A 13,111-nucleotide genomic window follows, 5' to 3' on the forward strand; every position below is an offset into this window, starting at 1 on the left:
GGAGTGGGATTAACTCTGCTGGGACTGAAGGGTACCACAGCTGGACAGCTCTAGGATACCAGCTAGTGGTTTCTCTGTGCCCTGGCTGGGCACTAGGGTGGGTGTAAAGTACATCTTAGTTTCTATGGCAATCGCATAATGCCAGACGAACAAGGGGGACCATTAGTGCCCATGTTTCTAAAACAGCTTTTGTTTATGGTGAGCCTGCAAACAGAAAAATAACTTACCTAAAACAGTATGTAAGAAAATAGCTAAAAAAGTTAAAGAAACTTGTGTATCTGTGAAAGCAAGAAACACCAGGTACACAGCACTCTGACCAGATCAAAGGTTTAATGCAGATACAGTCACACATAGCCAGGAACTGTTCTGACATAACTGCCATTAACCCTGTGCAACCCTGGCTGCATCTCACGCTAATGCAGATAGCTTTGATTTATAAAGAATGTTCTTTCTACTGTCATTTGAGGCTGGCCTTGCTAAATAACTCCAACAGATAGTTAGAAAGAAGCGGTTTATCAGCTAAGATACAGAGAATGGCCATGCCTATTTGGTTCTGTCCCCAAGATTGGATCTTTTGAAATTTGTTGTTAAAGTGCAAATTTATTTACCGGATTTAATTAGCAGCTTTAGTATACTTGACAAGACAAAAAACCCTGACAGCTTCTTGCCTGAAGAAAGTTATCTAGAACAATGGTTATACTCTAAAAACTTTTAAGTCATCTTGTATCTGCTATATACTTTGACGCCGTTTCCTCCAAAACGACACATGAGCTATTTTGAAACCCAGCAGCAAGATGACCAGCGCAGCCTAGTGAGCAATACCTTAGCATGCTACAACTGAACTTTCAAATCTGATTGAAGACAATCAACACAATTAAAAATAGACTTCAGAAAGTCTGCATCAAATCTCTGAAGACCTGGGCCAGCTAAGAAACATGTATAACAAAATCTAGGGACAAAGTCTCTCTCAAGTACTTGAAAGAGAAGTCAAAGGTTTGGGTAGCTACAGGTAAACCGTTGCAGGGTGCAGTTGTGGTGGCTTGGAACTTAAGCACCAGTCTAATGTGTGACCTCCACTATATTTACTGTCAAGTAGCACCAGATCTGGCAGTAATAGCAGCAGCACCAAAAAAACTTGCTTTGAAATCTGCTGAGCTGCCATCTTTGAAATGAGCAGTTTATCTTTTTGAAACGGCTCATCATTCAAAACCTTTTAAACAAAGTGAACCTCATGGATTCTTTGGCTGAAAGAAGAAAAAAAAAAAACCCACCTCCCTTGAGATCTAAACAGGAAGTTTGATGGATTCACTAAAAATCATCCTGCATGAAAAACAGTTCTGAAAAGTAGGAAAGAGATCAGTATCTGACTTGTATCTAGTTTTACCCAAGACCTTGCAGAAGTAATAGCATGGCAAGGCAACATGAGGTATCATTTCAGTGCATTCACGTCCCTTCTTTACAAGGGCACGCACAGAAAGGGTAGCTCTTAAGTCCTTCTGACCCTCTGTTGCCAAGGTCTCTGAGGAGGAGAGTTGGAGAGTTTGTTCTGGTTATCATTTTCAAGTAGTCTGGTTTATTGGTGGCCTTTCCCCTTCAAGATATCGAGAGGGAGAGCCCCTGAACTCATGCGTAGTTAAGTGAAACACTCCTCAAGGCCCCCCGGGATGAGGCAGTTTAGCTTTCCAGGGCCTTAAATTCTGCGCTCCATTTTCTCTAGCAGGTCCTGACTTCCTATAGGAAACCATCAGAGCAGCAAGCACAGACTTCCCACAAAAAGAAAGATGGAAATAGTGGCAAGAAATAAGCAGACCTGAACTAAAGGTAATAGCCACATATGTTCTCCCCTATCACCTTCTAGCATGGGACACGTCATGCAGAAACACCAGCTACACTGCATTGTCCCTTCTGGTCCCTGAAAGCCCGTCCAGGCAGCCAGGATTTTACTGCTCCAAAATCCCAGACTGCGAGCTGGCATAAGCAAAGCTTCAACCCCATGTTCCTCATGGGGAGGTAAGTGTAAAGGACTGTCTGCAGACACCTGACTAGGATGCTTCTAAGCGGTGAGCTGTCTGAAGGTGATGGTAAAATGACTACAGTAACATTAACTTGCTAGGAAAGGAACCAAAACAAACAAGCCAGAGAAGGACAACACAAAGGAGATTACAACACAAGAGGGAGGAAAATGGAACAGGTGCCTTTGGACCCACTTCAGCATTTCAGGCTGCTTTAGAACAGCCTGTGTGACTCGCTGAGGAACTCGAGGGACCCTGATCACCCTTCTCTTCTACTCAGCTCCATGCACTTCAGCACAAATTTAACAACATATACAGAGGTGGCTTTTGACCTTAAGAAAGTAGCTATTATACTGGCTGCAAATACAAGGATTCTAGTGCAACTGAAAAGTGAAGAAACTCCTTCCTTCTCTGTATTGAAGAAATTTCCAGGAACTTATTTTACTATGCAAGGGAAACTTTAATATGAAAGTTGCAGGTCTTCCTTTTGCTCCATTTCCTTTCCTTTTCTGCCTTGTTCTTTTATTTTCTCCCTTTCTCTCCCTGCTTTTGAAACAGGGAAAATATGTCAAAGCTCATTAAAAATTGTAAAGCTATGGTAGTATCTCCTTTGTCACTTATAAAACCAAAGAAAAATTATTTTTGCATAAACTTTTTGCCCTTGGTTATGTACAACTCTACACTGTATCATGTCAGAGAGGGAAAAAAAAAAAAAAAAAAAAAAGGTCAATACCAATACCACAGAAAAAGATCACTAAGAGCATGGGTACTCTTCTTGCACTCAGGTCTGTAACCCCTAGAAAACACCCCGTGCATGGACAATTCAGTTTATGTATCATTATTCATGCACGTATTGTTTCAAAAAAAGCAACTTTAAGAAGTTTGACATGGGAGCTTGAAATATTTATACCACAAATGTTTACATCTTGCACAGTAAGTGGCAAGAATGCTTATAGTATAATGGAAAAACAGAATTTTCTGGCTTATGGCACATTCTATCCAACGTAAGCGGGAGTCTTTAGCAAGGGTGAGAAAAGTATCTCTGATTCTTTGTGAGGCACCGAATTCTCAAGACAGTATTTCTTGATAAATAGTTTGCTATTTGGCTGCTATAGATTTCAGTTTCCATTTATTTGACCAGAGGTTGGCATCACCAAAATCATCCGGAAGCAGCACAAAACTCATTTCAGGACAGTTATCCATTTGGCACATTGCTTTAAAAGGTGGTTTGAAAGCTGTATTTTCAACCATGGAAAAAGGGATTTCAAGGGAAGTTCTTTTAATGCAGTCTTACCTACTACTTAAGACACAGGAAGAATACACTAACAGCAGCAATGATCTAGGGCTGTCAGAAGCCTGACTTGTGAAGAGCTGAAAAAAGATTACCAGTACTGACAGCAATTAAATACGAGCTTTATGAGAGCATACTTTAAGACAAAAGCTTTCACAGAGCTTCTCCCCCAGAGGAGAAGGTTTGTTTTCATGGATGTTGCTACAACCATAACTATGTATGTACTACAACCCAGTGGGGAAGAGCTTTTTTGCATTATTGCCCCCCGGCCCCGAGTTTCAGAATCAGTATGTAGAACCCAGCAGAAACGTGCGTATACTAAACAGCTACCAGACTGCCTTCCCTGTCAGGGAAAGCCAGTGGAGATCTACTGTGACTAGCCTAGTCTGGACTAGGCAATAAAGAAATTCCTGTAATATGCCACAAGCTCACAACTGCTCAGATGGCTGTGCTCCAGATGAGGGACTTCATCCCTTTGTCACCATTTTACACTCAAGCCATTCTCTAACCCTGCATTCTTCTCTACTTCCATCTGTAATGCTGTTTTATCAGCTGGGCCCCTAATTGTAGTTTGATCCTCTAGGGGAAAAAAAAAAAAATTTGCAAGGAAACCTACTGCAAGGCAAATTGTGCCCAGATACAGATCTACTTGCATGACTTTAATAGCTATGTGCACCATTTTGCACAAACACCTCTCTCCAGCTTCTCTTTATTATATTTTTATTGCCATGAAGTAGAATATCACAATCTTTATGTAACTGGGGGCTTGACTATCGCCAGTTAAAAAGGTGTCTTGTGTGAGATTAACTGACCTGTGATTTCTGGACAGACCAGCGTGGACTCTACAAATCCTGAGCCTTTGCTCTCAAGAGGAATGGCTTTCAGTTTCAGATTGGCAGAACCACTGCAAGAGTTGTCCTTTGAGCATCCATTCAGATGGCAGTCATATATTCCCTGGGGCTCTTGAGACGCCTTCTCTGGTCCACCATTCTTGTTTTTAGGATCTTTATTGCCCTGGTGCTGTTTAGATTTGCTTCTTTTTCTCCTATTGTTCTAAATGGAGAAATATTGCAAGAACAGAGACATCACTCAGTGCAACTCAGAAACTCAAAATATAATCAGTAAATCCTCCATGCTCTTAAAATGCCATACAAGTGGCATCAGCATAATGCCATTTACAGGCCATGCTGTGCTATACTGCACATTGCACCTGTTCAGCTGAATATATATAACTAGTTTCCAGCAAACCCCAAAGCCCCAAACTGGTTTTCCCCTTCCTTCCACACAAAACACTTGTGTTGGAAAATGGTAACAGAGCCTCTGCTAAGATACTGCTCAAAATGTTTCCAGTCACTTAGGATAATCAGTTCCTAACCACCCAGGGGACATCCACACAGCAACACGGACAAACCCGTAAGGCATCACACTAATCAGGCAGAAAGTGATCACAGAGGACACTGGCTGGTCACTGCCACTGTAGCTCTCCCAGCCATAAAGAGGAGCCTCCACGACAAGCGACTCACAGGGCAGCCTCCTGGTATAGCTCTGGCTTGGAGATACATAAGCATGGAGATCATATCCCAAACACATACTTGAAGTATCAGACTTGATAGTGTCACTAATGCATGACTCCTAGGCGGGCTTTTTTACACCTGGCAGCAAAAACTCTCAGCACTGTAAAGTGGCTATCAGTATCCAGGATGCAAACGGTTATTAAAAGTGTTTCTGCACATGAGCTGTTTCGGGATTTGTTCTGTACTTGTCCAGGGTCTGGCTCTCACACACGTGTATGCACATGTGCCGTCCCAGAAATTCTCTCACAACACTGGGCTAGAGAGATAGCAACAGATGAACAGGATTAAAAATAATACACATTTGCTTTCACGTATTCTGACTACAGGTGTGAATGAAACCACCTGTGTTAACAAAGGCAGACAAAGGACTGGCCAAAAGAGAAGTTCTACATTCAGCTACAGACGGCTAATAAATGGTCTGAATGCTTTGGTCCTCAAGACCATGTTCTTACCTTCTTTTTCCCTGTCATATTCCATTCCTTTAGAACCTGAGCTGCGCTGCCTAAAGAAAGGAAAGATAAAAACATTTCAGCAAAAGTTCAGCTATGAGAAAGAACAAGTGTGTTCAAGAACAGTTTCTAGTTTCCTAGCTGAGCAGCATTTCTGTCTCTTGTGAATTCTCTGGTGTGGAAGAACAAGATGGGTACTGTTGTCTTTCTCCTTTTTAGTTACCTGTTTTATTTGATTACACTGCTTGGCACTACTGCTTTTTATGGCCTTCATCCCACAGTGATGAAGTGGGTGCCTAACTTGTAGTACTAGTGTAAGTCCCAGAAAAAAACTCAGCACTCAAATCTCTTGTCCGAAAAGGGAAGCATCTCAGCACCCCAGTATAAACACTGGGTAAACTAGATAATCCCCCCTGACTCTAGGGCTTCTGAATGTTTTTTAATCTTTTGTTGGCATTTTTATCATATACTTCCTATGCATTGTCTGTCATACTCAGAAGATGTAAGAACATACAAATGAAGACTTAATTAGCACCCAAAAGAGTAATTTTGTGGACTCCTGAAGAAATTCTCTATCACACATACAGAGTAAACCAAGGCCTGGCAGGAAAAAAAAAAAAAAAAAAAAGGTTCAAATTTATACTGAAAAATTACTACAGTTTTGTATACTTGAAATTCTGTCTGCCAGCCCTAACGAGTTGGTTAGATAAATTTATGGAACACAGCAAGCAGAGCATTGGTCAGACCAGTGCCAGCTGCCATGTGAAAAGAAAACTAACTCTCCTGCATCTAGTTAACATCATTATTTTGTTCTCCTGGACCCTAAAGCTGAAAATAGACGCTCGTGGTAAGCATGCAGTCTACATCATCATCCAAACTACTATGGCAGTACCCACCACAATAACCCTTTTAATTGCGACCACGTGAAAGGTCTTCCTGCTTGAATTAAAGAATCACATTACCATCACTGCATAATTCTAGTAAACGTTCACTTCTTATCCTTTCCAAATGGGTTTCATACTCAGCCATTCTTCCCACATATTTCAGTGAACTCTTGACAATATTAGTATTAAGAAGAAATGCTGTTTTCAGACCACCGTGAGTTGTTAAATTGCATTCAGCCAAAGATGTGTGAGGTTTTCAAATGTACCAGAATTATTTTTCTATCACAATAATCCAGACCCAAGATTATCTGGTGTCACACACATTAGAAGAGATTACATGACTTGCTAGCAGTCCTCAACCTAATTTGTTAAATTGTGAAAACACGTGTACGGAATCCCAAGCTGTATTATCTCCTAGATGGCATGACAATGCAGACAGAAGGCTAAGAAAACTTACGTGTATAACTGTACATGTATCTACATTTAGTTACACATATACACATTTAGGTACATATAAATACAATAGCCTCTCCTAAAGGTATGCCATCTTTTGACAGACACCATGTTTCGGTATGAAGAAATAAACCCAGACATCTTACTGCCCATTTTACTCCATGCTGCTGAAAATAAACGCTTTCATTTGACAGCTTCGTTAACGGCTTTCACAGTATCGTCCAACACTTTTTGTGTTGGCTGGTGTTGTCTTAGCTTCGCTTCCCTCAGCTTCCCTGTGAATACTATGCGTGGTTAAGGGTTGTTTTAGGGATTCACCCAACCAACCCCCACTTCCTCCTGCTGGAAATGTACTAACTGTGCAAGTCCCAAAGCCCTCTTTCAAATCCACCAGTATATTTTCTTGAACACATCTACAAAGCAGCTAAACAGACCTTCTGATTATGCTTAATTATGTAAACACTAACACAGCAAATAGAACATCTGAACCACCATTTTATTTAACTCAAATTTCACACATAGAAGTAAATTCACAATAGAGACATCGCCTATATGCCACTCCAGATATGAAGGAAGATAGGAGATGATTTCAGGAAACTAAATTTAGATGTTTCCTGCTTCAGTGTGCAGCACCTCTGAGAAAAGCACTGAGTGGAGGTGCTCAGCCTTTTCACTCAGTATGGCCCTCCCTGTGTTCTTCGTTGCATGCAGCAATGCATTCTCTGTGATTGTGGTATTGCCATCTTAGCAATTTTTGCCATTCACATGACAAGATACTCAAAGTGCTAGATTCATTCTATCCACAGTGGCAGCTGAACAGACTTGTTGTCTTAAGCTGTTTCCAGACAGCAACAAACGTTTGCTTTTTCAAATGCTCACTTGCAGAGACCTTCTGAGCTAAAGGCACAATGATCATAAATGGATGACATTCAAACAAAGATCATCTGAACTCAGGTCACAACAGCCTACTTTTCTTCAAGACTTTGTTGCACTCCTGCAAGGCTTGCTTTTGCCCTGTTTCTTCCTCACAGCAGATGATGGCCAGCACATGGCTATGGAGCACTTTCTCTTTTGAGGAGCCACTGGAAACAACTCATAGACCACAAACGAGCAATGGTAACTCAAGACAAAATAGGCTGAATGAAAATAACTGACTGAATAATCACAGAGCAACCCTCCACTACTTTCCCCAGAACATATAACACAGGAAAACAGAATTTTTGTTAAATATATCATATTTTCCTTTCTCTGTGTGTGTGTGTGCAAACTTCGATTTCCACACGCCTATCAGAACTTGACTGTGCAGAGGCCTGAATCAAGAGGCACCTTACAGATCTGATGGAAGAATTCTGATGCACTTATAAACAGTCCAGTTTGCTTGCATCTGCTTTTTGCATATTGGTAATTCCTAGTACATCATGATATTTTTTGGCTGATACATTTTACTAAATTAATCCAAACAAAACCCGAAACTATTCTGAAGTAGAATAGATATGAAAAAAGCAACCTGGTGAGATGGCCAATCAACGCTACAAGGCATTTTTAAGATATCCAGGGCTTTTGAGACCACTGAACTTCTGGTATCTTTTAAGCAGCCCTGAGCTACAAAGGTTTTGAGAGGAGTTGATCAAGGTATGCTCTTGTTCTTGCAAAGGGTTTCTCACAGACTTTGGTGAAAGCTCAAAATACTTGCCATTATGTATTTATCAGAAAAGTGTTATTTAAATAAAAGTGACCTTTCATTAGAGGTAGTCTCATGATGCAAGATAAAAACTCAGGTCCAGATTTAGAATGGTTTGAACTTTCAATGGAGTCTTGGTTCAGCCATTCTAAATATCAAGGCTATTTGCAGAATTCAGATGGAGGTTTTAATGTCAATGTATGCATCAAGTTTGGGGTTTTAGGGGCCTGGTTATCTGCTGCTTTAGAATTATCTCAAATTCTTACTAGTATCTTCAATATTGAATCGTGTTCTGAATTATTTACTTTAAAGAGCATTAACTCTCATGCAGAATAAAGAAGGTCTGCAACAAGAATGACACCAAAAATTGGCAAAGTTGGGTAGAACAGTTAAACAGCCACGTCAAACTCACACTGTGAAGAAGTAAAGATGCAGACAGAAGGATCAATTATAAAAAAACACCACAAAAACCAATGTACTTTCTAAGTGTCACAATCATCTCAAATTCAGCAGAACAACAGAATATATTTTGAGCCACTAGAGACAATGAATAATTTAGCATGCAATTGAATCCCTCGTGCCTTAGTGGAAAAGGTACACTGTACTCACCATCCATGAAAGCTTGAACAGCCTTGTCTACGTTGTTATCAAACTGCTGCAACACCAGAACTATCTCATTATTGCTTTTGTTTGGAACAATTGATCGGATTGCATTGATCTGGAAGGAAAAAAACAAACAACCCAGACAATAATGTATGGGTTTACCATACTCCTTTACACAACAAGGTACCCCTGTGCCAATGCATGTTTGCTATATAAATGCACGTTATACCTGACATGCTCACAAGTATATAACAATGTATCTGTATGAAGAAATACCCATCCACTCCTCACCCAGCCCATAGAAATAACAAAAAGAATTGCTTCAAGAGACTAAATCATGGAACTGGTAGTCAGCAAGCCTGGAACCAAATCCTACCCTCAGTCACAGAAGGAGAACTCGCTTAACTAAACTGACAGAAATTGGCCTTATGCTTCTTCCCCAAATGTTCTATTTGCTGCCAAGCAACTCAATAAGACACATCACCTATACAAACTTTGGGAGTACACTACTTCAACAAGGCTGTTGCATGACCTTGTTATATCAAAGTTATGAGTGGTGGGGTTTTTTTTGACATCTGGAAAACAGTCATACGCATGAAAGCAGTCGCAGGCTAAAAGAAAACAGTATCCTTTTTAAAAGCTTTAGTGGCTGCTCAGCATAATTTCAGCTTGCTCTTCCATATATATGTGACCAGGAAGCTCATGTAACAAAATCCTGAACAAAGGACTTGTGAAGCCAAATGCTTCCTTCAGGAAACTCTCCTGATGGATGAGGTGTTACACCCACAGATGCTCCTGGCATGCCATGCTTCAATGCAAAAATAGCATTTGCTACTGCCACATTGTCTTCAGCACCCATTCATACCAAACAGTAATTCAATCCACTATGTTTTCAGTAAAATATTCCTACTGGAATCATGTTGATGATTTACTTTCTCATGCCCACGTAATATAGCTGAAAGTAAATAGTTACATGAAACTTAATTACTGTATTGTTTTAATGCTGACAAGGTAGTAGGTAGTATCAAAATAAAAATATTTAAACATAATTAGCAAACCTAACAAAAACCTATCATAGTAGTCTGAAAAAACCAAAAGAATCTGTTCCCAGACTAGTTGTTCCAAATCAGCTTTTTGAGCTTCTGCGTCAAGCTATCCAGCATGAATCTGCTATTAAAAACTTGTTATGGCACTGCAAATGTTTATCCGGCATCCTTCTTTGCCCTCTTTCTGTAGGAATACATCCTTGCTTAGAGTGTACTTTATTTATTGCATCACAATGCCATCATGCTAATTTCTGACTGTGAAGCACTACTGGTCTTTTTATTGTACCGTGGAATAAAATTGTGAAAAAATAATAGGTGAGGATAGATCTATTTAAGGGAACCAGGCTGGCTTACATGGTGAGAGCATTTACTTGTCTTAGCTGTTCATTTAGATGCTGAAAACCAATCTTTCTAGGTTCCCTCTATGGAGTCCTCGTCAGTGGAGAAAACGGAAGTTGAATGAGAACACTTAAGTGCTCAGATTTATGATCAAACATCTTATTTTGCTGTAGTACGTTCACCCGACCCCTTGACCACTGCATTTCCCTGTCCCAGACACTAACATAAGCCATGGCTCGCTTCAGGGTCTGTCAGTGCACAGCGACTGCGGGCTCCAACTCACCATGCCTGCCAGCCTCAGCTTCTGCACCACGGAAGGCTGACACTTGCTTCAGCTAAACGCGCATGGGATCGGACCTCCAGGAGGATGCTTTCCAGATGAGCTCATCTCTTCCACTGTGTAAGGAAGGCCACTTTCTGACTTCAGCACGCCACTTGAGGACACCCCCTTAGTACGATTTACTCTGCTCCTCTACATCACCCTATCACACATCTCTGCAGCATCACGTTTCCCCCAACACATCTCCAGTAGCAAGTCTACCCTTGGACAGCTTAGGCCACAACCGTTGTTTAGAGAGCACCGAGTCGAACTCCTCGTCTGCTTCCCACGGACCCTTTCCAAAGGCCTGCATAATCACGCATCTAACATGGCCGCCCTACGCCCGGGCAAGGCTCGCCCACCAGCACAGGTGCCCCTCTGTCAGAGGCCCGGGCAGGCCAGAGGCTGTCCAGAAAACCTCCGCCTGCCCAGCCGCTCGGCGCCCCCCCAGCCGGCGTGCACGTGTGGGAGGGGGCGGCCGGACAGCCCTCGGGCTCTGCAGGCGCTCCAGGAGAACCGGCCCACCGGCAGGGCGCAGAGAAAGCCCTGGGGAAAGGGGCTTTTTCATCTTCTGACTGCGGGCACTGGCATGCTATTTACTGATAAAGCTGCAGCAAGTGTGAACTGAACGGGGTCTGCAGTGATACCAGTTGGCAAAGAAATGAGGGCAGAGGAGGCCACAAGCTGCAGTCCGTTCCACATTCAGGCCGGAGCTGCGAAACATTTCCACCGTGTGGATTACAACTTCAAATTCTCACCAAAATCTCCCCTCTTCTTTCACAGTCACACGGATCATCTCTCTGCCTACTCAAGATTGTGTAATGTCCTTGTGGCAAGTGCTCACAGGAAAAACAGTAACAGGCAACACCTAGTGTATTCTAACCATCTTTAAATACAAGCACGGGAATTTCACATAGCTTCTAGGTCCTTCTTTGCTATGAAAGGTCTGGAAGCCTCAAGAAGCATCTGGAAACAACAAAGTGAGGCCAAGACCACAGGATGGATTCAGGCAACTTGCCACACACTGCAATTTGGAAACTTCTTAAAGACATTAAGAACGACATCTGTGCGGTGGAGAACACTGACACACAAGAACTCGACCAGACAGACAATATTTTAGACTACAGGATCTACTGAAGATTTTGTCTGCACTGTGTGGTCTTTGTTAAGAAATTTTTGATTAATAGAAAAACCAGAGTTAAAAGCCAAACTGTGCTTCATACAACCAGTACTATGATTAAATACAAAAAGGTTATGGAAACATTCTAGTTGTGGCGATAACCCAAAAAAAGCAAGATGATGATCTTAAGAAGAATGCTCGCCAATACAGAGAAAAGAAATTAAGCATATGACCAACACTATGGACACAGTCCCATTTTAGTTGGACTACATAAAAAAGTACAATTTAGAGAACATCAACGTACTGCAGAGCTCAACAGTCCTGCCGCCAAACCCCAACAATATCCTTTGTTGCATGTTATACAAAACATACATTTTTTTTTTTATTTTTCCATTTAGAAAATAGAAAAATTAAGAAGTCTCATAAAAAAAAAAGTCCTTCAGGAAAAGAACATCAGATTGCTAAGTAAAACATCCAGGACTTAGGAAATTCCAAATCAGAAGTTGCTTACACTTTCTTAATCTGCCTCACTTGTATATGTATGTTATGACACCCAGGATACCCACAAGCTATTAGTGTTTCTCCTTTCCAGATTTCTGCAGTGACTTAGGTGGGATAAGACAGATGAAAACTAAAATTTGCAACCACTAGGATAAGTCACTACTAAGAAAAAAATTAATAATATAGGTACTGCTCTGTTCAGAAACAACAAAAGCAGATATAAACCCAGAATTCCATCAGAGCAGAAATCCCAGAAGGTTCTGTACTGAGGTAAAATATTTAGTCTTAAAAATGGAATATTCCATTTAGGAATACAATGGAATAACGTTACCATATTTCTTCTGGAATTTCAAAGACAGACTGATCTGTGTGCCAAACATTGTGTCTCCAACATATGTGCCGTTTGACTTTTTCATCCAGAATACACTGGAAATCTTGTACACAGGCAATGAGAAAAATCAGTCATTTCTGGACATCCAGAAATTATTGACAAAAGGCTACAGGTCTTAAATTGTGACCTGGCAATATATCTGGGAGGAGGACAAGGCGTTGTTGAGGGAGACTATGCCATGTGACAGCCTCAGCATAGAAATGCAGATTTCATAGTCCCCAATATCCCATCTCTTAGCCCTTTCACCCTGGTTTCAAAAATACGTGTGTATTTCCATGTTCGAAGCTCAGGTCTGTCCCCACGTGCAAAATGCGTCCTATATATTTCTGGAAGGGGGCATAGCAATACAAAAAAAAAAAAAAAAAAGCCAAATGGAGGGGTAGATAACCTTCCTGACAGTCGAAGTCTAGCAAAAATGCACTTCTACAGATGAAGGTCATAAGAGACT

General features: G+C 41.2%; 1 protein-coding gene across 11 annotated transcripts in view; it reads right to left on the minus strand.

The window, feature by feature from the left end:
- Positions 1-13,111, minus strand: part of SPATS2L (spermatogenesis associated serine rich 2 like) — a 151,280-nt gene that overhangs the window by 24,329 nt on the left and 113,840 nt on the right. For 8 of the 11 annotated variants that reach the window (XM_056348537.1, XM_056348536.1, XM_056348539.1 and 5 more), the window contains 3 exons: positions 8,954-9,062; positions 5,330-5,379; positions 4,116-4,356 (listed from right to left, as the gene is read on the minus strand). In XM_056348537.1, the coding sequence (XP_056204512.1) occupies positions 4,116-4,356; positions 5,330-5,379; positions 8,954-9,062 (400 nt within the window). The remainder of the gene's footprint in view (positions 1-4,115; positions 4,357-5,329; positions 5,380-8,953; positions 9,063-13,111) is intronic. The other 3 variants (XM_056348544.1, XM_056348543.1, XM_056348546.1) reach the window with 2 other exon arrangements.

This window comes from Falco biarmicus, chromosome 8 (assembly GCF_023638135.1).
Source record: "Falco biarmicus isolate bFalBia1 chromosome 8, bFalBia1.pri, whole genome shotgun sequence".
Classification (NCBI taxonomy): Eukaryota; Metazoa; Chordata; class Aves; order Falconiformes; family Falconidae; genus Falco; species Falco biarmicus.